This window comes from Capricornis sumatraensis, chromosome 20, assembly GCF_032405125.1.
Source record: "Capricornis sumatraensis isolate serow.1 chromosome 20, serow.2, whole genome shotgun sequence".
In the NCBI taxonomy this organism is placed as follows: domain Eukaryota; kingdom Metazoa; phylum Chordata; class Mammalia; order Artiodactyla; family Bovidae; genus Capricornis; species Capricornis sumatraensis.
Genome location: NC_091088.1, coordinates 27,598,607 through 27,623,916, shown reverse-complemented (window position 1 = coordinate 27,623,916; position 25,310 = coordinate 27,598,607). Strand labels below are relative to the sequence as shown.

The 25,310-nt window shown below is 39.9% G+C and overlaps 2 protein-coding genes across 7 annotated transcripts in view; one reads left to right on the top strand and one right to left on the bottom strand.

The window, feature by feature from the left end:
• Positions 1-28: 28 nt before the first annotated feature.
• Positions 29-9,486, top strand: AKTIP (AKT interacting protein). 3 transcript variants are annotated; one of them, XM_068992661.1, is made up of 11 exons: positions 45-124; positions 978-1,104; positions 2,582-2,695; positions 3,869-4,074; positions 6,156-6,220; positions 6,305-6,405; positions 6,912-7,000; positions 7,080-7,178; positions 7,271-7,378; positions 8,150-8,210; positions 8,365-9,486. In XM_068992661.1, exons 3-11 carry the CDS (start codon positions 2,654-2,656, stop codon positions 8,473-8,475), a joined length of 882 nt encoding a protein of 293 aa, XP_068848762.1. In that variant the 5' UTR covers positions 45-124; positions 978-1,104; positions 2,582-2,653; the 3' UTR covers positions 8,476-9,486. The 3 variants fall into 3 exon arrangements, with proteins under 3 accessions (XP_068848763.1, XP_068848760.1, XP_068848762.1); XM_068992662.1 differs by lacking the exon at positions 978-1,104 and having other exon boundaries at positions 29-124; positions 8,368-9,486; XM_068992659.1 differs by lacking the exon at positions 978-1,104 and having other exon boundaries at positions 29-124.
• The window catches only part of RBL2 (RB transcriptional corepressor like 2), a 46,647-nt gene continuing 30,565 nt past the window's right edge, over positions 9,229-25,310 (bottom strand). The window contains exons 14-23 of one of the 4 annotated variants that reach the window (XM_068992655.1): positions 24,974-25,085; positions 22,081-22,350; positions 21,611-21,891; positions 21,342-21,518; positions 15,776-15,847; positions 15,012-15,117; positions 13,964-14,169; positions 13,191-13,355; positions 10,513-10,684; positions 9,229-10,361 (exon numbers count right to left, since the gene is read on the bottom strand). In XM_068992655.1, coding sequence (XP_068848756.1) covers positions 10,514-10,684; positions 13,191-13,355; positions 13,964-14,169; positions 15,012-15,117; positions 15,776-15,847; positions 21,342-21,518; positions 21,611-21,891; positions 22,081-22,350; positions 24,974-25,085 — 1,560 coding nt within the window. In that variant the 3' untranslated portion in view covers positions 9,229-10,361; position 10,513. Of the gene's footprint in view, positions 10,685-13,190; positions 13,356-13,963; positions 14,170-15,011; positions 15,118-15,775; positions 15,848-21,341; positions 21,519-21,610; positions 21,892-22,080; positions 22,351-24,973; positions 25,086-25,310 lie in introns of all 4 variants that reach the window. The other 3 variants (XM_068992656.1, XM_068992658.1, XM_068992657.1) reach the window with 3 other exon arrangements.

The following is a 25,310-nucleotide window of genomic DNA, read 5'->3' as shown; positions in this document are numbered from 1 at the left end:
GAGGCTGAGAACAGGGCCGGGCGGGGCGGAGAGTAGGCAGGGGTTGGGCTGGCGCTGCGGCCAGAGATGCTGTGGGACTGCGACGGCGCTCGGCCGCTGGGAGCACTGCATTGAAAACACCGAGGTGAGGTGCGCTGCCAGGCTGTGGTAGGTGCGCGAGGGCCGTGGAGTCCTCAGACCCGGGCCGCCAGCGTCCTCAGGCCCGGCATTTGTGTGCTCTGCCAGGGGTTCTAAACTGTAGCGACGGCGGCTGCGCTGGGACACGGGGGCGGGGCCGGGCACCTGTCCGCGTTTGCAGGCACCTGCTGCACCGGCCGCCGCCGACCCCGGGGCCTGGCACTGGGGGCTGACCGGGAGCCGGGCCTGGTCGGCCTGAGGAGGGGAGGCGGGCCGTACCGGCTCGCCCCGTCCGGGGCCTTCCCTCGTTGCCCGGCTCCGTCCCTGCTTCCAGCTTGAGGGTAGCGTCCGAGGACCGCAGTCCCCTCACCCGAGGGTCTCGCGGGCCCGGGGCCGGCCTCGAGCTATCAGCGAGGTCAGGGTTTGGCTCCTGCCTTACATCATCCCGAGACAGGTTTGTCCAGATTCCCTACGTGCGCGGAGATGGGTTTACGCCCCGGGCGAGGGTGCCCGTCCCAGCTGTCCCCAGAGATCCGGGACCGAGGCAGTTTTCATCTTTTCCCTGGGTCGTCCTCTGCCACCTCTTAACGTGTGATTTAAGTCTGATCGGGATGATGTGCCTGTTTAGGCATAGAATGTAGCACCGCCCTTCTCAAGTTTTGGCTGAGTACACGTGCAGATAATTCGTATAGGGCTAAGCTACGACTTCTCAGCTGTATGATATTAAGAGACAGTCCTTTGTGGTTTGGACGACCAGATCAGCAGAAATGTTTAAATTGTTTCGGAATGACTAGGACCTGTCCTGTGTTTTCTTCCATCCATGTCACATCTGTTGGAAAAATGCTGTACCTGCTCAGTAGACATCTATTAAATGATGTAGTTACTCCTGAAAAGCGTGCTGCAGTTTCTCTAGGTGATTATGTCGTTGCTGGAAACAAAGGCAGCAGTAGACAATACCTCCTTCTTAAAGACAGGAGGAACCTGGGGGTAAGTTTGATTAATATTTGATTCTTAAAGGCAAAGTCATAGAATTACTAGGTATTAGACTTGGAAGAGACCTTACAGGTGAGTAATCCACTCCAGTCAATTGACGTGGTGGTGAGCGCTGTGTCCCAGGGGAACAGGGTTCCCCTGTCAAATTAGGCCTGACCTAGATGGCGGGTGGGTGCTGCCCGTTACTCTGGACCTGAAAACCATGTTTTCATTTGCACCAAACAGGAACATTTACCCCCACTACAGTTTTGGTGCCCTGCCATTTTGGCTTGTATAATAGTCACCAGGTTTGCAGAGAGCTCTCAGCAATAAGTTGCTACTTACTGGGTTTAAGTCATTAGGTAAGTGGAAGAACCAGAACCCACATTCTTTCTGATTTAATTATTGGGTGGCACTGTATCTTGGAAAGCAGAACAGCAGTAATGGGCACTGGCAGGATAAGAGACCCACCTGTGTATGAAAGAAAACAAATTTTTGCTGAACGGGGGACATTTGGCACATCCTACTCTAATGACTTGCTTATAAATTTGGTAAAATACTGTTTAAACTCTGACCCTTTTCACCTTCAGCCTTTTGATTGGTGCAAGTAGGAACTGAGCAGAGCTCTGTTTTAAACATGATGGAGTCTGGGGGGAATGTCACCAGAGCAGACAAGCTGCTGTCCTTTCAGCTCCACTTGCTGCTTCTCCCTTGTATTGTTAGGAAATGACCCACTGGCTTTGTGACCTTTAAGACAGGGTTTCTTATCCACTTCATGAAGCTTTGGTGGAAGATGTTTGTTTGTGAAAGGTCTCTTTGGCTCCCTTCTGTTTCTTTTGTACATATTGCTTGGCAATTCCTTAAATGCATAATGCTGCTGTTTGCACACTTGAATCAGTTGAAAAGATCGGGTTTTTCTGTGTGTGTATGTGGATGGTCCCAACAGGATCCAGTTTTCTTTCTGTGTCTCTCATGCTTTGCTTTTGGTTGCCAGTTTTACTGGAGAGAATCATTCTGTATTTAAGACACTTGTTTAAGACACGCTTAAATCAACTCCCCTGGATCTTCAATTCCCATAACCCTGAGAACTGGATAGACCTTTTGTGTCTGTGGGTACAGTGCATTCTGAACCTGGCTTTCCCAGCAGTCAAATGCCTAGATATTCTGCTAGTAGCAACTGTTTAGTCCATATCTTCTGCACTGCTGGCACCAGAGCTGAACTGTGTCACTGAATATTCTGAATCCTGGCCAAAGACTCAGTACACAGATTCCTGTCGGCATTTAAAGATGGGAAAGAAATTGGAGTCAGAAGAGGGAGGGGGTGTAGAAGGAAACTGTTTCTGAAGACTTTCTTCCCTAGGTTTTTATAACTGCATATTATATAACATTCTATTGTATTTCTGTTTAGAGGTTCAGATTTAGCTCTTTACTATTTCAGAAGTCTTAACTGTTGGTATAAGTATGTTTCTCTGTTTTCCCATCTCATTTTAAGGTGAAGTGAATTCTGAGGCTAGAAGAATTTGATGACACAGACCGCTGAATTTCTTTGTTTGGAGCACACGTTATGAACCCTTTCTGGAGCATGTCTACAAGCTCTGTACGCAAAGTAGGTATAATTGATGAACTTAGGGAGGAAACCCATTTGTGTCAAAACAGAGGCCAGAATAATCCATATTAAGGTTGCCTATCGTCTTAGCAGAATTAACTTTGGTTTTTTTAGTTTAGGTTTTACTTTTGAGAAATAACTATTTCATTGATTAAAGTCAGCTTCTGAGACCAAGATCACATCTCAGAAACCGTTCTGGTAATCAAAATCCTGTTATTTTGAGTTAGGTTATATTCACACATGATCAAATTTGTGACACATATTGTAGGTAGTTTTTCTACAGACTTCAAGATTTCATGGTTAGAAAAGTTTTGGGAAAGGCCAGTCCAGTGTGGTCAAGTCAGACTTGAGAGCACTGGTTTAATTTATCTAACTAAAATATCTTGTAAAATAAAATATGTTTTAGGGAAGCTTAAAATATGCAAACAAAAAGAAAATGTTACCCATAAGTCCATGTCTAAGAATACCCTTGGTAATCTTTTTTTTTCTGTACCTGATACTGTATACATTTTTAATACAGGTGATGATACAGCCTTTGATGGTCTTGGAGCCAAGGAAATACCTGTGGGGTGGTAGTTTAGTCTCTGAATCATTTAGACCTTTGTCTTTGACTAAGAATGACAGTTTATGCTAATAATAGTCTAAATGTGAAAACATACCAGTTAGGGACCAGATCAAAATCAGACCCATGCGAGTGAGAGAAGAGGCTCATCCTTTGTTTCTAACCAAAGTGCTGACATCAGGGAGTGACTAATTTCAGTCATTACACTATTTGTTTTGAGATGCTTAGCACCCAACTTCCTACATCTGCGTGCCAGGGCACCTTTCTAATCTGGTCTAATTGTGTAGTAACCCCTTGCCCTCTTTCTGGGGCCTTGAAGAGAAACTCTTTCTTTCTCTGTGTCATGTAAATCCTGTAAATGTTGGCTTTGTTGTCTATAGGATACAGCTGATGAATGGGTTTTTCTAATGGTTTAGTCTTGCATCAGCTTGATTCTGCTGTCTATAATAGCTTGCCCACTCAACAGACCTCCAGGTCATCTCAATCACGGTGCTAGAAGGTCCCTGTAAGAGTCATTCCAGCTTTTCAGTCAAGGACTAAAGGGCGTCACACGTAGCCTTGTGATTTAAGAATCATCCTAACAAATGTTCTCACCACTTCGTCTTGAATAGCGGTCTGATGGTGAAGAGAAGACATTAACAGGGGATGTGAAAACCAGTCCTCCACGCACTGCTCCAAAGAAACAGCTGCCTTCTATTCCCAAAAATGCTTTGCCCATAACTAAGCCTACATCTCCTGCCCCAGCAACACAGTCAACAAATGGCACACATGCTTCCTACGGACCTTTCTACCTGGAATACTCCCTTCTTGCAGAATTGTAAGTTCTGAAACTATCCGGCTAAATTTTGAATGACCCTTAAAGGTGAAGAATGAAATTTATTCTGATGGACTCAGTAAACAGCAGCCATTTTAATCTTGACAGTTAAACCCATCCCCCTTCAGTATGAGCCTTAACGTATATAGGATGGAATCTATTGCTGGCATGTAATCTTTCTTCACCAAGGCCTCAGTGGTATTATATAAATATCTGCTTCTAAAAGTAACAGTTCTTACCGAGAGCTTGGGTAAGTAAGATTCAAAGACAAATATGTGCTTTAATTTCCATGTCTGTTTTGAAAAGCAAGAGGAGGGAGAAACTGACATTATTAAGCATCTGGGAACTTAATTTTGGTCTACCTTTATATGAGGTGGGGAATTCACCCCCTGAAGAGGTTTTTGTAGGGGGCAGGACGGTGGGAGGGTGGCGATCTATTCTTTCTTGGGTCAGACGCAGCTGGAGGCTGGTGCTCCATCCTGGCGATCACCCTTAAGAGGCCTCCTAACAGACTGAGAGGCTAGTCCCAGGAGGCAGAGGTCAGGAAGCCCGACCTTAGGAGTCAACAATTGAAGGAACAGGAACCTCTAACTTGGAGAAAACTTAGAAAGTACTTATTAAAGCTGTCTTCATATATTTGAGGCCCATCAATTAGAAAGAGGATTTGAGGTATTCTGTAGGACCCCCAAAGGCAGAAGTAGGCAGTTGGGAAGTTTTAAAAGATCTGGGCTCCATGTAAGAACTTGATTAGTCACAGAAGTCACAAATTGGACTGAGGTTGTACCTATCTATAGATTGTGAGGAGATGGGCACCTCTGCATAGTCTGGTAGTGATGAAACAGTGCTTGGCCCATCAGAGGAGCTCAAGCAGTGAATGAGTGCAGATGGCATTTAATTGGTCATTTGTTAAATGGGCAGCAAGTTTGGAGAATTAATTCTGAATTTCAGTCATTTAAGAATGCCTTTGCCCATGAATCTGTTTTAAAAGCATCCTCCAGTGCCCCCTTTCTTTACTAATGTTGTAATGGTCAGAGGGTCTGAGGCCCAGTGTGAATGGCTGAGCATGAGCTGGTAACTTTATAATGGACACCTGTGTTTGAGGCAAGGCAGTGAGTTGGACAGGCTTCTATTGTGGTGGTAAATCTGCTGTATTAGGCCACAAAATCTGCCTTTCTGGCAAACCTCGGTAGGAGATATATCTGCCATCCACACTGCTGTTGATGCGCTGAATTTTAGTGATTTAAAAATGGAATAACTACTTTAAAATGATTGAAAAATAAGTGTGGTAGCAAATAGGTAATAAAATGTCAACTGAGATCTAATAAGTTTCTTCTCAGTAAAACTGAGGATTGGCAGGTTAATGTGCTTTAAGGCCCTCAGTTCTCGAGGTCTGGTCACAGCATTACTTGTGCAGGCTCCTGGCTCAGCAGCAGGGAACAGAGCAGAACGACCAGGTCCCAGAAGAGCCAGTGCAGCCTGTCTTCCCTTGTTTCAGCTCCCGCTGGCTCCCACGCCAAGGCCTGCAGAGTTCAAGGGCCTGAGTTGGGGGTGAACTCAGGAGCAGAGTACAGTCAGACGCTGCCCATTCACACTTTAAATGACCCCCAAGTGAGGGAAATTCCATGGAATTTTAATGTCTTAATTACCTAAAACTACCTTCAAAGAGCTTTTGAATGTGTGTGGGTAAGATCTATTGTCTGTGGTCACAAAAGCAATACTTACAAATGACTCTCACTGACCTAAAACTTGATGTCCAGCATTAACTATGCAGGTTGGCTTCCAAGATGGTGTTTTAGGGAAGCTGATTTCTAGGGGGAAAACTTGACTGTGAATCCCTGCTTGGCTTTCATTTCTAAATCTGGGGCCCTATTTTGGCTGTGCTACTCTGCACGCATATGTTATGAAGCCAGTAGACAGACAGCAGTTAGGGCCAGGTGGGAGACTGTGATGCCTCCATCTATGTGGTCAGGGCATCGGCTTCCCTTTGAGAACTGTTCCTTCTTTAAAAAATGAATGTGGGTGGTTTGGTATCTATGTGTCTTTTGCATCCCTACAGTCTCACTATTCTGCTGCTTCTGTTTTAGTACCTTGGTTGTGAAGCAGAAGTTACCAGGTGTCTATGTGCAGCCGTCTTATCGATCTGCATTAAGTAAGAAGCATTCGCTCTTTTTATAGCATGTTTGATTCCGCTGACGCAAACTTAGCCCTTAACTGTTTCTGTTTTGTCCTGCAGTGTGGTTTGGCGTAATATTCATACGGCATGGACTTTATCAAGATGGCGTATTTAAGTTTACAGTTTACATCCCTGATAACTACCCAGATGGTGACTGTCCAGTAAGTTGGGGATACACTCTGGCTTCATTGCTTGGTCAGTGAGGAGGGCTTAACGGGGCTTTCAAAATGTCTTGGTTCTTTTCTGGACCTAATTAATAAGTTTTATGATTTCAGTTTCCCAGAATGTTCTGTCTACTGTGTAGTCCTTGGAGGGGATTTTTTTTTTTTTGGCTTTGTTCCATCTTTTGCCATGCTGGCTTCTGCCTTCAGCTTTGCTTGTTTCTCTGTCCAGGGTGTGCCTGTGAGGCTGGATGCTGTGGTACAGCATCTGCCACGTGAGTGGCGTTTGTTATGCTGTGGTGGAAGAGAGCAACTTTCCCTTTGCTTCATTGCAAAATTTACTTTTACAGGAAAATGGTGAAAGTACTTAAGTGTCCCTCTCAAGGCAGCTTTCTGACTTTAAGCAACAAGACTGCCTTGTCCTGAAGCTCCTTTCACAACTTCTGTGTGTGGGTTTCACAAGCTCCACTGCTTCCATTAAAGGCAGTGTCTTTCTCTCACTGTAGCGTTTGGTGTTTGATATTCCTGTCTTTCACCCGCTAGTGGATCCCACCTCAGGTGAACTGGATGTGAAGAGAGCGTTTGCAAAATGGAGGTTAGTAAATAGAGAGTTTCGTGTGGTGATGTAAGCCAGCAAGGGGAAGCCTTAGTCACCCCGCTGTGTTTCCCTTTAGGCGGAACCATAATCACATTTGGCAAGTACTGATGTACGCAAGGCGAGTCTTCTACAAGATTGATACAGCAAGCCCCCTAAACCCAGAGGCTGCAGTACTGTATGTTACTCTGCTTTGTCACTTGAGATACATTTGAAAAGTCAGCGAAGGAGGTCATGTTGGTAACCTTTTGATTTAAACTTTTGACACAGGTACGAGAAAGATATTCAGCTTTTTAAAAGTAAAGTGGTTGACAGCGTTAAGGTGTGCACTGCTCGCTTGTTTGACCAACCTAAAATAGAAGACCCCTATGCAATTAGGTGAGTGGTACATTATCCAGATAAGCCGCACTTGGCAATACTGGGCTTGTTTTTCAGGTGGTCTTAAAATGGGGATTTAAAAGGAAAGTGAGTCATCTGCTAGCCTACAACATTTCTAACCTGATTTCTGCTTCACATGGATGACTATGCCAGGAGCAAGCTATTGAGTGACTTTGGTTTCTCAAAGATCCTGGTAATGTGCTCACTCAAGTGTCAGGACTTTTCCTTCCAATTGGAGCCCCTCTTAAATGGTCATTACCCCATCAACCTACAGATTTGGTGAAAGGAGGGAAACTGATCAGTGTGAGCGAACAGTCTGAATCATGGGTTCCCCGAGCACTGTTAGTGTGTGTTGGGGAAGTGTCTGCAAGAGTGTTGAGAGCTGAAGTGACTTAGCTCTTGGGCAGCGTGGGTGTTGCTGGGAGAGAGGAACGTAGTGTAGTGTTCAAGAGCTTGGGCTCTGCAGTTAGACTGGGTGACATTTGCACTTAATTGGCTTTGGTGACCCTGAGCAGTGACTTAGTTTTACCGTGCCTTGCTTTCTTCATCTGTAATAGGATATCAGGGGCGGTTGCAAGGCTTACATGAGCTAACCCAGGAAAAGTGCTCTCTAAGGGGTAATTATATGAGAAAATCATTTAGGTAATGTCTGAAACTTACATACTGACAACTGATTAAGACTGTTCCTTGTTAAGTTCTGTTTGGGGAACGGGCTTAAAAATGGTCATTAAATTTAGTGAGCCGTTCTTTAGTGTTTCTCTCTTCCTTAAGCTTTTCTCCATGGAATCCTTCTGTCCATGATGAAGCCAGAGAGAAGATGCTGACTCAGAAAGTAAGTAGATGGCCATTTTAGAAATAGGTTAACTTGCTGTTTCCTTTCTAAAGTGTCTTCACTGGTGACCATTGAGTGTATACAGTGACTTTTGGGGAGACAGATTGGTGCAGTGCTGAAATCTCCTTATCGGTCTGTTTTTTATTGTGCCTAGAAGAAGCCTGAAGAACAGCACAATAAAAGTGTTCATGTTGCTGGCCTGTCATGGGTAAAGCCTGGCTCAGTACAACCTTTCAGTAAAGAAGAGAAAACAGTAGCGACCTAAGAGCTGGTGAATCGGTGCACCACGCACTTTCCTGCTGGACTTCGGCTCCTAAAGCTGGCCAATGGCAAAGGACTGCCTGCAGAGTAAAACGTTGTGAACAGTGGCTGACATCAGTGTTGTCCGTGTATGCTTAGGTTCTAACAGCAAGTTCTGGAAACCTCTCTTTATGTAATGCATTACTTCTGTCAGAAGTGTCTTTAAGGTGGTTATCTAGTTCAGTACTCCAAATTATTGGGGACTTTGAAGCTTACGTATTTTTTTGAATATAATGCTAAAGGTAAGTTGCGTTCATTTAAACTGATGAAGTTAAGCAAAGTTCAACACTATAGTGATTTCTTAATTGGCGGTTTTGGTTGTACATACATTAGGGTGCAGAGATGAAAGGATAGAGAGAGCAGTTTCCATAGCTTATTAGCACTTTTGAGTGGAGGAGCAGTTGAATGAATGAACCTCAGTCTTCAGCTTACTGTGTTACTGATATACAAACTGCTGTCACTGAGGGACATACTAGGTGAGTGAGGAAACCAGAACACTTGTTCTTAGGTGTTTTGTTTTGTTTTTTCAGCAAATTACTGTATTTTTCTGGCAGGAGGGAGAAAAAGTGTTAAAACGGTTTCTAATGAAGTCAGAGATTTAAATGATGAATGACTAGTGTATTCTGTAGAGACAATAAATCAATGAATGATTGTTCTTTGTCATTTATGCAGGAAACTAAATACCCTTTTCTCAGTATAACTAAACAAAGATTAATTTATAAATGCTTTATTGAAAAATACACTTATTTTCATATAAAATTACAGTAGCAGTATCTTGAGAGGTTTTATAAATATTTTTGCAGAACACTATTCTAATTGAACAGTGTAAGTTCCATATTTCTTTCAGAGCAATATGAAGTTACCTAGTAACTCTGTTTATACTGATTCAATTTACAATTGAACTTTCTCCCTAATAAGATTATTCATTCAACTTTAAAACTGCTGGAACAATAGTGATTAATAAAGGTATATATAGATACTTCAGTAGCTGTTAAATTAACATTTTCTAATCTGTATAAATGGTACTGTGTACTAATAAAAACCTAAAATTCTCCAATCTATTTTTTTAAACTTCCAGGAACACACCCAAAGATATTTAAAAATACCACCTTAATAAAGACACATATCTTTTTGGATAACTACCTCCTAAAGGAAGAGGTCATAATTTTTCATAATAATCCCCTTAATTCAACTTGATTTAAAATCTTTACTTAGCCAGCTGATCCCTATCAACAAAAATGGAGAATTTAAAACACTTGCCCAAAAGGTAGCTACTGGGGCTTTAACAATTTTAAAAAAGTACAAAAGCATCAAAGAAGATATTAAGCCTAGAAGTTTTGTACTTAATAAAGTTCACATTGTAGAAAGTGCCATCGCAAATATACAGCAAAATCTGGGTTACAAAATCATGCTTTTTACAGCCCTAAAGTGCCACTTCTTATACAAGTTCACTCACACATTGCACACTAATCAAAGACTTGTCACACTGCACCGCACCTACTGGGGTAGGGAAGAATTACACAAAGGAGACGGGAGACTTGGACTGGTTACCTGGGACCTCCAAATCTGGGCGCTTTCCCAATTTGTTACCTTTTAGGAATGCAGAAATCTCACACTCTTACCAAGTGTTTCGGGATGAAATGCCAAGTTTCGCTTTTCATGAGGGCCAGGGCTGACCACAAAACAGGAATGAACTGAAATATGGTTCCTCTGCTGGAACACGTTAACAGAGACCTCTTCTACACACGAGTACGCTTCATTCTCTGCAGTACTTGTAATACTTGGAATAGCTTTACCAAAGAGTTAAAAAATCCAACTGTGTTGGATTCTAGGCAGCCTTGATGGCAAGCACTGCAAGGTAGGAAAAAAGGCAGCTGGGGTAAGTAAAAATATCCTAAGGATACTGGAAGGATTCAGGAAAAGAGCCCCATAATCTAGCATACATTAAATGCTGCTGCTAAACAGAGTTTGTGAAAAGACAGTTTCAATACAACGGACTAACCTCAGTGGGAACCTCGGTCATTAGCTACATCTTGGAGACGACGTAATAAGGCAGAGTGATTTTCTGGGCAGATTCTTTTTGCAGGTGATTCACTTCCATCTTCCAAAAGGATCCCTCTCTTTTTGGTTGGAGTTTCTCCTGTCCGTATCATACTGTTAATTTCTCTCAGTCTCTGGTGGCGGAGGTAAAAATAGATATAAAAAGCGTTAAAATTCTAATACACACAGTTCAGTGTAACATCAAAGAACCTCAAATGAGTTAAGTAGTTTACTTTGAAGAGTTTGAACATCTTTATAAGGGAAAGAACTAGCAAATTTTACACCCTTCTGGTTTCACTTCTCAGCTAGCTGAGATGATGACTGACTGGGATAGAGGCAGAGTATTTCTATGTTTTAACAAGTTACATAGCATCACATTGCTATGCCATATTTAATCAACTTCATACATTTCCATTTTTGTTTTTAAAAAAAGTAACATGACTTTACATAGTATTATGTCCCCTTTTCCCCCAGTCTAGTGTTACTCATTTTTTTAGCAGCCATGAAGTTTCATAGGAGAAGTCTAAATTCTAAAATGCATTATACATCTTCCTCTGAGGAAAGGCAAATTATTTTCTGCATTCTTTGGTTCACGCGAGGAACCTGGAGTGAGAAGAATATTGGCAGGGTGCTAGAAAGACTGGTTCTATGTACAGGTGCCTTCAGCACTGAGTTTCCCCAGAGTCCCAGAGGTTGGCTGTTACATTATTTTCGGATAAATTTTTTTTTCACATGCCACTGATTTCATTGTCCATGCTTCCTAGTAGAAAGCATACTGAGCAGATTTTAAATGCATTTGTTTTAGGACATTTCAAACATGGGAATGGAAAAGGATATATAGTGAACCTTCACCTGACCATCACCCTACTTCAGCAATGTTGGCCAGTCTTATTTTATCCATACCTTCATTCACTTCTCATCTCTCAGATGTTTTAAAGCAAATCCTAGATACTTATTTCTTATTCTTAAATAATAAAGGCTTTTCTGAGGCTTAAAACCACCACGGTTTTCTATAATCAGTATATGCATCTTTCCCAAATTTTAACCATTTTAAGCAAGTTTTCCTCTTTCTCGTCTACTCTCTTGCCTTCCGAAAAGTCTGCTCTGCACTTTCTATCTCTAGTCTCCCACTTACTGGAATGTTCTTACATTGTTAACTGTACACTAATTGTATAAGTGGTATTTGTATACATGTATATACAACATATTTTGTATCGTGCAAGTATTAATTGTGTGCCTTACTATATACATAACATTAATATAGATTAATAACACATTAATACATATAATTTATATACAATACAGTATTTTATACACCTAATTTATATAATAGGTCCATGACAGTTTAAAAATGAATACTTATTCCCGCCCCCCGATTCATACAGAATATACCACCTTGTCCTCACCCAATTCCTAAGGACACTTACTGTTACCATTCATTCACTGAACAGATCAGGCTGTGTAGCTTTCTGCTCTTTTGTCTAGGAAGGCACGCATTAGAAATATAATAATGTTCATTAAGTGGGGTTTCAAAAAAACTAAAATGGTATATTATGTACTGTTCAGTCCACATTATGTCTTACACCTTCTCATATCAGTATATACGGATCACATATCTAACTGCTACATAGTATTCTGTGGTAATCTGCATCATAGTTTAATCCAGTGTTAACAATTCCTGAGTTTTAACTGGGGTATTTAGACCATTTATATTTACTTGCTCTTTGTTTGCTGTCTTCTTCCTTTTTTGGCCTTCTTTTGAATTGAATAGTCCTATTCCAATTTATTTTTTCTGTGTAACTTTTTAATCCGTTTGGAACCTAATTTGGTATGGGATGAAAATCTACTAATAGGGAAACAGAGCAATGCTCTCCCCGCCATCTGTCATCCATCTCTCCATGGTATTGACATTGTGTTTTTTAGGAATCTGCATGTGTTTTTCCTGTGCCATTTGTTATCTATGTGTGTTTTCTGAACAGTCTTTATAGGTATCACTTAAGGACCTTTAAGATCTAGCTGCCTCCTTAAGAGTAAGTAACATATGATTCCCAGAACTCTAGCCTTACTGCCTCAAGGACTTGTTTCCCTTTCTTGTCCACTTTATCCTGGATGCCCTTCCTTCCACACCTCAGCAACCTCCTAATTTTTCATCTGTTAAGGCTTGACTCAAGCTTCCCTACCCACTGCAGACTGAGGCAGATGCTACCACTTAAATCGGTGCTAATGTGCGTATTGTTATAAAATGCCCGTTTCTCCCCTTAGACTAAGAATTCAAAGGACAGAGACAGTTCCTGTCCCAGAGACAGGCACTGAGTAATCCGTCAAGGGATCTGGATTTTCTTTCCCTAACAGAAATTTGGAATTTTAAAGTTTTACAAATGGGACAAAAAATATATAATTCCAGATTTATAGCAGAATGTTCAGATGCGCAAATAGGAAAAAAGGAATGAAAATCCAAACCCCTTTCCCTGTTTCCAACTTGAAAGTCCTCCCCCAAACCCTTGTTTCCTGCTGCTCTGGGACCACTGGTTGCTCTTCCTTCGCGGATCCAATCACTCGTGTGCGTGCTGAAGGTTTCCCAGCAACCCTTAGAATCCTAAGTGTGGGGCTGGTAAAGCCCAAGCTCTACATTAGGCTCACCTTTGAAGGACTGTTGCTGAAGTAGTAGAAAATCTTTTCTCGAGGAGAAAGCATCCCTTCATTTTTATGCGGGGAAATGTAGACAGGATGGTTCTGAGACAACTGTATTCGGCGAGGAGAGCCTGTTCTTACAAATGGATAGGGAGAGAGTGGAGGAGCATCCATCTGTTTAAAAAAAAAATTCTAAGGTAAACAAAATTCCTAACCAGTTACTTTTTTGGGAAAATGGTCATTCTTGCTGAATCAGTGAAGAGGTATAACAAACTAAGTGCTTTATGAATGGTAGATAGTGACGTATTCGGGGCAAAAATTAAACCTAAAGAAAACCATACGTTAGGAATCGGTTAAGTGCTTGCTTTGTGCCACTGTTTTAACCATTTTTAATATATTAGGTCATTTAATCCTCACAACAACACTATAAGCAAAGGACTATTTCTATTCCCATTTTATATAAAGGAAACAATAGGCACAGAGAAAGTTAAATAATTTGCAAGGTCACCAGAGCTGGCAAGTTTGGGGTAATTTCAACTTATGCAGTCCGTCTCATATGACTGTACTTTGCAGGGAGTCCAGTCTTAGTCATGTTTAACACTTCACAACAGTAGAAGTTATGTTCATTAAGCAAATTATTTCTGTTAAAGACTTTCTCAGTTTTATTTTACTTAACAAAATAATTATTTGTCAAGCTAGTTTACACAGAATTAGCTCAAAAACGTGACTTCTCATTCCTCACAAGTTAAAAAAAAGTATGAAATAATCCTCCTCAGACTTACTGCATTTGCCTGTGAGTACTTCATGGCAAACGTTTTAATCTGTTTGATATAGATGTTGTTGTAGAACTGGATGAGGTCTCCCCTCTCTTCCTCCTCTACGTCACTGTTGGCCCCCGTGAGGCGAGTCGGGGTAGGAGGGGCGCTGCTCGGCTGTGGGACTGGCAAGGTGCTGCTGGACCTCATGACAGGACTGGAGTCTCTGCTGGCTGTACCAGGTAGAACAGAAGGTGTTAAACAGGGAGACTGCTGGTGCAGTTTGCTTTTAAAAAGAAACTTCAGGAAGAGGAGGGTGAACAGCTACCCGTTCTCCTTGTTAAACGGCAGCAAATGGGCCCTCTACACTGAGGAGCAAAGCACAGACAAGGTATTTAGTACTAACTCTGTGTGTGTGCATGTTCAGTTGTGTCTGACTCTTTGTGAATCCATTGGATGTAGCCCACCAGGCTCCTCTGTTCATGGTTTATCCCAGCAAGAATACTTGAGCAGGTTGCCATGCTCCAGGGGGTCTTCTCACCCCAAGGGTCGAACCGACATCTCCTGCTTTCCTTCATTGGCAGGTGGATTCTTTACCACTCAGCTACCTGGGAAGCCCCACTAACTACTATCATGCTATTAATGTAGCAAGGGCTTGATTAATTGACACCAAGTATTCATTAATTGTAGCAAGTATTCATTAATTGACACCAGTTTTCTAGGACCGAGCCCTGCATTAAGTGGTATAAACCAGCAATTAAGGATGGTATTTCCATAGCATGGTTTCTGTTGACATGCCACATTTTTCTGGAACTCAGGTCAACAAATGCCTGTCTTCCCTAACCTTTTCTAGTACCCCTAAAGAAAAATGTTTATGCACAGTGTGTCTCAAAACCATGGAATAAAGGACAACTTTGCTACTAAATTTAGAATTGTTTACTGTTCCAACAAATCTTTTCCCAATAAACTGTTTTCACAGCTTCTACAACAGTAATTTTAGTAATTCTTTAGTCCTAGACCTAAAAAAAGAGGAGCTCCTAATTTAGTTGTATACATTCATAAAGATCCCACTTACTTCTGTCCTTGTTTAGTTCTGTCGGAGAATTCTGATGGCTTCTGCTGTCACTGCTGCCAGAATTTCTTCTTCTCCTTTTCCCTTTTATCAAAACACTTCTATACACCTTTAAACAGAGCAGGAGAAGGCAGCAGAACAATATCTACTGAGCACATCCTAGACTATACAGCTTTCATGTCATTTAATCCTCACAGTTCCCTACAGTAATAGCTGTCCTACTCAGGGGAGGTTTGTAAATGCAGCCAAGGCTATGTATCAGGGCCTGTCAGGCTTCAACTTCCAAGTGCTGCCTACAATACTACAGAGCAGCAATAATACCTAATTATAAAATCAAGTCATTCTAAGTCAGATACAAAGATCTTACTGACCTATTTCTTCGAGACAACTATATAGCATTAAAGGTAAAATGGGTTTTAAAATTTCACTTAATGCTATTTTGGTTAAATGTGTAGCACTGTGTGTCCTAAACCAGACTGAATTCAAGGTGACATAGAATCCAAACAGCAGCTTCCTAATTTACATCTTGTAATTATCTGAATTAAAAAGGAATCAAATATTTTACATCATTAACTTTGGGGGAAAAGAGAACTTAAACTAATCAAGATGTGTGGCTGTCAATAATTAAATAAGATTAAAATAGAATCCTATTTTTTATCCTGGAGAAGAGGCTACAGAATCACTTGTAGCCTCTTGTAGTTAATTTTTTTATATGCTTCAAAAACACTTTCATCTTTATTTTCAGCCCTGAGGGAAAATGTAGTTACCTGGCTCCGGGCCTGTGGCTGAGTCCTATAGCAACGCATAATATTCTGGAAGGACTTGTCTTCTTTTGTGACCTGGCAAAGAATAAGGGTACACTGAGAGTGAATTTGACTTCTAGCCTAATATAGTAGGAGATGATTCCTGAACCTGCTCCCCAGTGACACTGGTGAAAATCGCATTAAAAAACCACCATTTAAAGTCTCTGGAAATGTCTCTAAAAAGCATACAACAAATGAAGAACTATATATTCAAGTAAATCTACTAATTCAGTAACAACAGAGGGAATATGTGGTATCTGAATCAAGACCTAGAATAAACCATAGTGACAGAAAATTCATTAGACGAATGAAAAACTAGATTTGAACTGGCAAAGGAAAAGTTTAATAAACCTGAGATGGAATCGCTCACAGAACAGAGGATAGAATGAAGAAAAATTAAAAGTGCTTCAGAGAAATGGGGCATACCCTTAAGCTCATCAAGGTCACATAATGGGAGTACCAGAAGGAGTGAAGCAGGAAGAAATGTTCAAAGGCTGAAACCTTCCAAATTTATTTAAAAAACATTAGTCTCAGTTCAGTTGCTCAGTCGTGTCTGACTCTTTGTGACCCCATGGACTGCAGCTCGCCAGGCCTCCCTGTCCATCACCAACTTCTGGAGTTTATTCACACTCATGTCCGTTGAGTCAGTGATGCCATCCAACCATCTCATCTTCTGTCATCCCCTTCTCCCACCTTCATTCTTTTCCAGCATCAGGGTCTTTTCAAATGAGTCAGTTCTTCACATCAGGTGGCCAAAGTTTTGTGAGTATCAGCTTCAGCATCAGTCCTTCCATTGAATATTCAGGACTGATCTCCTTTAGGATGGACTGGTTGGATCTTGTAGTCCAAGGGACTCTCAAAAGTCTCCTCCAACACCACAGTTCAAACGCATCAATTCTTTGGCACTCAGCTTTCTTTATAGTCCAACTCTCCGTACATGACTACTGGAAAAACCATAGCCTTGACCAGACAGACCTTTGTTGGCAAAGTAATGTCTCGGCTTTTTAATACGCTGTCTAGGTTAGTCATAACTTTACTTCCAAGGAGTAAGCACCTTTTAATTTCATGGCTGCAGTCACTATCTGCAGTGATTTTGGAGCCCCAAAAAACAAAGTCTGCCACTGTTTCCATTGTTTCCCCATCCATTTGCCATGAAGTGCTGGGACCAGTTGCCATGATCTTAGTTTTCTGAAGGTTGAGCTTTAAGCCAACTTTTTCACTCTCCTCTTTCACTTTCATCAAGAGGCTCTTTAGTTCTTCTTTACTTTCTGCCAGAAGGGTGGTGTCATCTGCATATCAGGTTATTGATATTTCTCCCAGCAATCTTTTTCTTTTTTCTCCCAGCAATCTTGATTCAGCTTGTGTGTCATCCAGCCCAGCGTTTCTCATGATGTACTCTGCATATAAGTTAAATAAGCAGGGTGACCATATACAGCCTTGACGTACTCCTGTCCCTATTTGGAACCAGTCTGCTGTTCCATGTCCAGTTCTGTTTCTTCCTGACCTGCATACAGATTTCTCAGGAGGCAGGTCAGGTGGTCTGGTATTCCCATCTCTTTCAGAATCTTCCACAGTTTGTGGTGATCCACACAGTCAAAGGCTTTGGCATAGTCAATAAAGCAGAAATAGATGTTTTTCTGGAACTCTCTTGCTTTTTTGATGATCAAACAGATGTTGGAATTTGATCTCTGGTTCCTCAGCCTTTACTAAAACCAGCTTGAACATCTGGAAGCTCATGGTTCACATACTGTTGAAGTCTGGCTTGGAGACTTTTGACCATTACTTTGCTAGTGTGTGAGATGAGTGCAATTGTGCGGTAGTTTGAGCATTCTTTGGCCTTGCCTTTCTTTGGGATTGGAATGAAAACTGACCTTTTCCAGTCCTGTGGCCACTGCTGAGTTTCCCAAATTTGCTGGCATATTGAGTGCAGCACTTTCACAACATCATCTTTTAGGATTTGAAATAGCTCTACTGGAATTCCATCACTTCCACTAGCTTTGTTCGTAGTGATGCTTCCTAAGGCCCACTTGACTTCGCATTCCAGAATTTCTGGCTCTAGGTGAGTGATCATACCAAGATCTTTCTTGTACAGTTCTGTGTATTCGTGCCACCTCTTCTTAATATCTTCTGCTTCTGTTAGGTCCATACCATTTCTGTCCTTTATTGAGCCTATCTTGGCATGAAATGTTCCCTTGGTATCTCTCATTTTCTTGAAGAGATCTCTAGTCTTTCCCATTCTATTGTTTTCCTCTATTTCTTTGCTCTGATCATTGATAAGGCTTTCTTATCTTTCCTTGCATTCTTTGGAACTCTGAATTCAAATGGGTATATCTTTCCTTTTCTCCTTTGCTTTTTGCTTCTCTTCTTTTCACAGCTATTTGTAAGGCCTCCTCAGACAGCTGTTTTGCTTTTTTGCATTTCTTTTTCTTGAGGATGGTCTTCATCCCTGTCTCCTGTACAATGTCACAAACCTCCATCCATATTTCATCAGGCACTGTCTATCATATCTAATTCCTTGAATCTATTTGTCACTTCCACCGTATCTCTGGTAAAGGATTTGATTTAGGTCATACCCTGAATGTTCTAGTGGTTTTTCCTACCTTCTTCAATTTAAGTCTGAAATATATCCACAAATTTTAACAAATTCCAAGTAGGACAAATGCAAAGAAACCCAGACACTTAGTAAAAAGAGTTGAAAGCCAAAGAAAGGGAGACTCTTGAAAGCATCAAGAGAAAAGCAACCTTTTGCTTACTAGGAAACTCTAATAAAGTAACAGATAACTTCTCATTAGAAACTATGGAAGCTATGAAACAGTGTACAAAGTAAAATCTAAGAATCCAGTATGTAACAAAATTATCTTTTGTAAATGAAAGTGAGCTGAATACAGTCTCAGCTAAACATAAAGACAGAAAACTTGCTGCCAGCAGAACCATCTTACGTGAAAATACTAAAGCAAGTTCTTCAAACTAAAAGTAAGTGACCTCACACAGTAATTCAGCTACACATGAAAAAACAAAGAGCAATGTAAAAATAATTATGTAACTGGAAAGAATACAGAATGTGTATTTCTTCTTAACTGATTTTTTTAATTGTATAAAACAAAATATATACGTGAAGAAATGTGATGTTATATCTCAGTAAAGATGGGACCAAAAAAAAGGCAGAGCAAAAATAAAAATATAGAAAACCCTAAAGAAACCACTAGTAAAAAAAGTTTAAAACTCAATACTGAAATTAAAATGCCATATTAGAAAGTATTTACTGCATGCCCATGAACATGGAAGCAGTCAAGGAGAGGATCTAAAAGACATGAGGCAAAAAACAAAAAGGAGAATGTCAGACATAAATCCAGTTAGAACAATGTTAAATGTGAATGTATTAACACAGTCAAAGGGAGAAATTGTCACATTAGATTAAAAAAAGAGATCCAACTATATACTCCATATACAAAAAGCACTTTAGGTTAAAGCAAACAGATTTAAAAGAAATGGATGGAAAGAAGACATATCATCCAGCAGCAACTCAAGAAAGCTGAGTGGCTATACAAAGATCACACTATAAAATGGACTTTAAAACAGAAAAGTTACTCGAGATAAAGAGGGACATTTCATGATTATGAGGGGACAATCCATTAGAAAGATCTAACAATTAAAAATATACAGATACCTAATAACAGAGCACTAAAATACATGAAGTAAAAACTGACAAATTAATAGGGAAATAGACAATTCAATAATATTCAGAGAGTTCAATATCCCACTGGCAATAATGGATTGATCAACTAGACAGATCAACAAAGAAATAGCCTTTATTAAGAAAAAAAAAAAAAAAAAACTAAAAAACCTTACATCTATAGATGTGACACCCAACAACAGAATATATATTCTTCCCAAGTGCACACTGAGCATTGTCCAGGATAGACCACAAGCTAGGCTACAAAACTTTGATAAATTTAAAAGGATACAAAGTGTATTTTGGAACCACAGTGGATTGAAACTAGAAATTAACAGAAATTTGAGAAACTCACAAATACATGGAAATTAAACAACACACCTAGATAACCAGTAAGTCAAAAGACATTAGAGAATGCTTTGAGATGAGTGAAATAAAGACACAACATACCCTCATTTATGAGATACAGCTAAAGCAGTGCTTAGAGGGAAATCTATAGCTCTTAATGCCCATAGTAAGAAAAAAGAAAGATTAAATTACCTATCCATCCATCTTAAGACACTTAAAAAAAAAGCAAACACAGCCTAGGGAATCCCTGGTAGTTCAGTGGTTGGTACTTGGCACTTTCACTGCCAAATGCCTTGGTTCAATCCCTGATCAGAGAACTAAGATCCCACAGGCCGTGTGGCAGAGCCAGGAAAACAAAAAGAACAAAAATAAGCCTCAAGAAAGCTTGAGAAAAAAAAAAGAGCAAAAGCAGGCAGAAAGAAGGGAATAACTTAGAGCATATAATAATAAGCCAGAAAGTGGTTCTTTGACAAAACCAACAAAATTTTCAGCTAGACTGACCAAAATTTTTAAAGAAGAGTGTCAAATTACTACTGACAAAGAATAAAAAGGACTAAAAGGAATATTATAAACAATGGTGCCAACAAATTAGAAAGCCTGGAGAAAACAAATTCCTTAGAAAAGATACACACTACCAAAACCGATTCTAGAAGGAATAGACAATCTGAATAGACTCATACCAGGGAAAAAAGAATCATTCAGCAATAAACTACCCACAAAGAAAAGCATAGGCCTGAAATGTCCACTAATCAGAAGGTAAAATATGGCTAAGATAACAATACTCCTTTACTAATCTACAGATTCAACATAATCTCTATCTGAACCCCACCTGACTTCTTTATAACAAGAAGAATAGACAAGTTGATTCTAAAATTCATCAAGAATGTCAAGCAATTTAGACTAGCCAAACCTTGAAGAAAAAAGTTACCGAATTTAAAACTTGGACCATTTGTTTTAAAATGCATAATGTTATGTGAGTTTCACCTTAATAAATTATTTTTAAAAACAAAGATAATGAGTGTTAATGAGAATGTGGAGAAATAAGGACCTTCATATACTATCTGTGGAACTATAAAATGGTGCAGTGACTTCAGAAAACAGTCTGGCAGTTCCTCAAGCAGTTAAAAATGGAGTTTACCACATGACCCAGCAATATGCTCCAAGGTATATACAGAAGAGAAATGAAAAAGTGTCCCTGCAGAAACTTGTATACACATGTTCATTAGCAGCATTATTTATAATAGCCCTAAAGTAAAAATAATCTAAATGTCCATCAACTGATGAATGGATAAACAAAATATCATATATTCATACAATGGAATATCATATTCTAAAATTGACTGTGGTACTTGTCACACATATCTATGAATATACTAAAATCCACTGCGCTGTATATTTTAAATGGGTGAATTATTCAGTATGTGAATTTTACCTTAGTAAAGCTGTTAAAAGTGTTCTAAAAGTAAGCAAGTAGCATCTTTTTCCTTTTATATTCCTGATGGTACTCACCTTTGCCATCACATAAATGGCACACATTAACAACTGGTCCAGATGTCTGTCCATCATAAGTTCAGGACACTGAATTATGGAGAATTCAAAGCAGGTCCAGATTTTTTTCCTCAGTTCATCTGAAATATCCAATTTAGCACAAAGATCCCGAAGGCGGACACCTGCTAAGTGATAAACCTAGTAGATAAACAAAAATGTTATATCTCAAACTTTATCTAACCCTTGTATTTCCCGAGTTGTAGACCTGGTGAAGGCATGTGAAAAATTACCTTCCTAAAGAAAAGCGATAAAGAGCTGGTCTTCCTGGGTCTGACACTGCTGCTGGTTAAAGGCAGGCCTTGTTTCGGCTGTGGTCCGCCAGGGGAAATCTGTTGAATGGCCACCTGACCAGGGACTTGCAAGGTTGTTCCTGTCACCTGTTGCGAGCTTAAGCTTCCAGCCAGGGCCTGAGCACTGAGGGGCTGGATGGAGCTGGTCACAGCTTGCGCTTGCCCCCCAACATTGACTTGGACTGGGAAGAACGTTATTCCTCCATTCTCATTGGCAATACCTAAAGTTTGTTTCAAAAAAAAAGCACAAAGAAAATGTTGATAATACCAGATTCTCCAGGCAGAGGTTTCCCGTTTTTCCCCTCCCAACCCCTTTCACAGTCTGCGCTTGTCTCGTATCATCATTCCAGCCAAATCTCAAGTAATAAATGCCAGAGAAAGAACTCAATGTCCAATTCTGCCTTCCTTACCTTGTACAGGAATGGTCACTGTTTGTCCATTGTTGGCTGTGACGGTGGCTGTTGCCATGGTGACCAAGGTCTGTCCAGGAACTGGTGTGACAGATACAGCCTCCCCAGATACATTCTGCATGGGGACAGCATTGACTAGAGGCTGCGGGGGAATGCGTCCAGGGGTCCCTCCATCCGTGGGGCTGTCATTCTCCACAAACAGTCGCCTTCTGGTAGAACTGGCTGTTGGGGAGCTGTACCTATCATACAGTGTGGTTGGAGATGATATGCCTAGGGTCAGAAAAAAGAAAAGATCGAACCATTTAACTCAAGGAGACAGATCTGACTTCCATCTAAGATATTATGCTCATAACTAAGTGTTTGAAATACATTATAACTGAAAAACAAAAATTATAGGAATCACATCATAGCTAAATTCAATGGATGAAAATTCAACTGAGTACTATTAAGAGCAAAATTTAAAGGAAGGATTTTTCTCTATTTGTCTCACACTGTTGCTTTTTTCACTATATCTTCTGTTAAATCAAACTAGACTTTTCCCTCCACTACCATGAGGTCTTGATTTAGGGGCATTTTGAATAACTATTTTTCTACCGTATTCAGTTTCTACCTAACACTCAGATAACACGATTTCACTGTAAAGCTACTACTTGATATGAAGACTTGATAGACTTGAAATTACTGTGGTAATATTTGGGGCATTTACTCTCCATTTTATGCATTTTCATCATGGTCATTTTTTACACATAGAAAGTTACTAAAATATAATAATGTTATTCAGTAAAAATGGACATACATGTTTTAGATTCAGTTAAGCTGAGTTTACTATTCTTTAAACAACCTTACTGAGATATGATTCACATATATTTCACCCACTTAGATTGTACAATTCAGTGGTTTGGGGTATATTACATCACTGTTTTTTTTTAAGTTGTGATAAAATACATATAATTTGGCATTAAGTATACAATCTAGTGGTATCACATTCACAGAGGGTTTTGCTGATAGCTCAGCTTGTAAAACACCTGACTGCAATGCAGGAGACCCCCGTTCAAGTCCTGGGTTGGGAAGATTCACTGGAGAAGGGATAGGCTACCAACTCCAGGATTCTTGGACTTCCCTAGTGGCTCAGCTGGTAGAAAATCTGTCTGTAATGCAAGAGACCTCGGTTTGATCCCTGGGTTGGGAAGATCCCCTGGAGAAGGGAACAGCTGCCCACTCTAGTATTCTGACCTGGAAAATCACATGGACTGTATAGTCTATGGGGTCGCAAAGAGTTGGATATGACTAAGTGACTTTCACTTACTGTGCAGACCACCACTACCACCACCATCTTTCCCCAAAACTTTTTCAACATCCCAAACAGAAACTCTGTTAACCACTGTAGCTTCATGTGTTGTTAAGTTTGAATCCACAGCAATCTGAATTTTTGAGAATCATCCCTTTCTCTTTTCCATGTCTAGCTGTAAAAACTGCACGAGTGGGTTTTAAGTATTAAAATATATGTAGGGAGGTCATAAAAGGATTGATAGTATTTCTGACAGACTGTGGCTTAACATTTCAATTTCTTGATGATACAAAAGCAAACAAATTTACTAGATTTACATTTGGAACAAAGCTGCAGATTTAAGAAGAATACATTAATTATGATCATTATCTCTGGATAAACAAAAAAAGTTCTATATGTATAGCACAGGGAACTATATTCAATATCCTGTGCTAAACTATAATAGAAAAGAATATGAAAAAAATATATATATATGTATAACTGAGTCACTTTGCTAGATAGCAGAAATTAACACAATATTATAAATCAACTATAGTTCAATACAGTTTTTTTAGTGTTTCAAATTATGATCATTATCTTGTAAAATATTAAAAGACCTCATGAATATGGAAAAGTACAAAAAATGAAATTTAAAGTGGATAACAAGCAGAAAAAGTTAAGCCATAATGCCTCCTCTTTCAAAAATGAGGAAATTTTCATACAGATCATTCATATCCATTGACAATGCACTGACATAGAGAGATTTCTGATTTTAAACTGATCTTCTATAGCCAGTGCTTATCAATTACATTAAAAAGTTGATCTAGAAATAATATCTTTCTAATGGCATCTAAGGATTTAGAACTCTCTGGATTTACAGAATTGCTTTTAAAAAAGTAGTTTTATCTGAAGTATGTGTTGCACTTGGCAACCGTTATAAAGAGCTGTCTAAACTGTAACCAGGTGAATAGCAAAACTTCCCTTTGCTGCAACTCAGGGCCAGCAATGCTGTTATGTTAACTAGGGTAGGTGGCATTGCTCAACTGGCAAGAGTCAAAGCTAAACATGCCCGGGAATTCCCTGTGATCTGTGGTTGGGACTTGGGAGATTTCACCAATCCTTGGTTCAGTCCTTGGTCAGGGAACTACAATCCCACAAGCAGCAAGGCATGGTCAAAAACTGAAAAACCTGAACACACTCAGGCCATTCAGTCCTCTCAACTCACTGGCTCATCTATATCTAATTACATCATAGACTCCATCTTTAAGAAACCTTTTTCTGTTTCTTCTGAATTTAAAAGTGATAGATATTCATCTTAAAAATTTTATAGAGATCACCTGGAATTCTATTACCCAACACTAATCATTTATGGTTTGGTTTTTCCATTTCAGCCCTTTTGTGTGTTTATAGGAAAAAATATACTTAAAAAATAGGAATCACATTAATATATAGCATTCTATCTATTTTAAAAGATACTTATCATACATTTTCCTGTGCTCTTTAACTGATCCACGTGACACTATAATGCATCGATTATTTTCTTCTATATATATCCTAATAACTTCACTTGTAGTTTTGGATGGAATTTAAATCCCCAAAATACTTCCCCTAGTATTTTAAACTTACTTCTTCCGAGTCCTCCAGTATCAGCACGAACTTCACTCACCCTTCTGGGAGTCAGAGGGGAGCCAGCAATACAAATTTCATCTGCTCTTTCCAGGTTCTGAGGTGGCATGACCTATTAAGAAATACCATTATTCAAAAAAGTTTTTTTTTTTTTTAAAAAAAACACCAAAAAATAATAATCTAAGGCAAAAGGAAATTATCTTGGCTCATCAGTTTTTCCGCCTAAATAAAATCACCTATCTTTTTCACTTTCATACTGAGTTTAAAAAAAATTCTGAGACTTTCTTGGTGGTGCAGTGGATAGGAATCTGCCTGCCAATATAGGGGACATGAGTTC

Bases quoted from the DNA above. Each gene is read 5' to 3' on its own strand.
- AKTIP (XM_068992659.1), top strand. From the start codon at position 2,654: ATGAACCCTTTCTGGAGCATGTCTACAAGCTCTGTACGCAAA. The intron at 6,406-6,911 runs GTAAGTTGGGGA...CTCTCACTGTAG, and splicing joins ACCCAGATGGTGACTGTCCA to CGTTTGGTGTTTGATATTCC. The intron at 7,179-7,270 runs GTATGTTACTCT...CTTTTGACACAG, and splicing joins AACCCAGAGGCTGCAGTACT to GTACGAGAAAGATATTCAGC.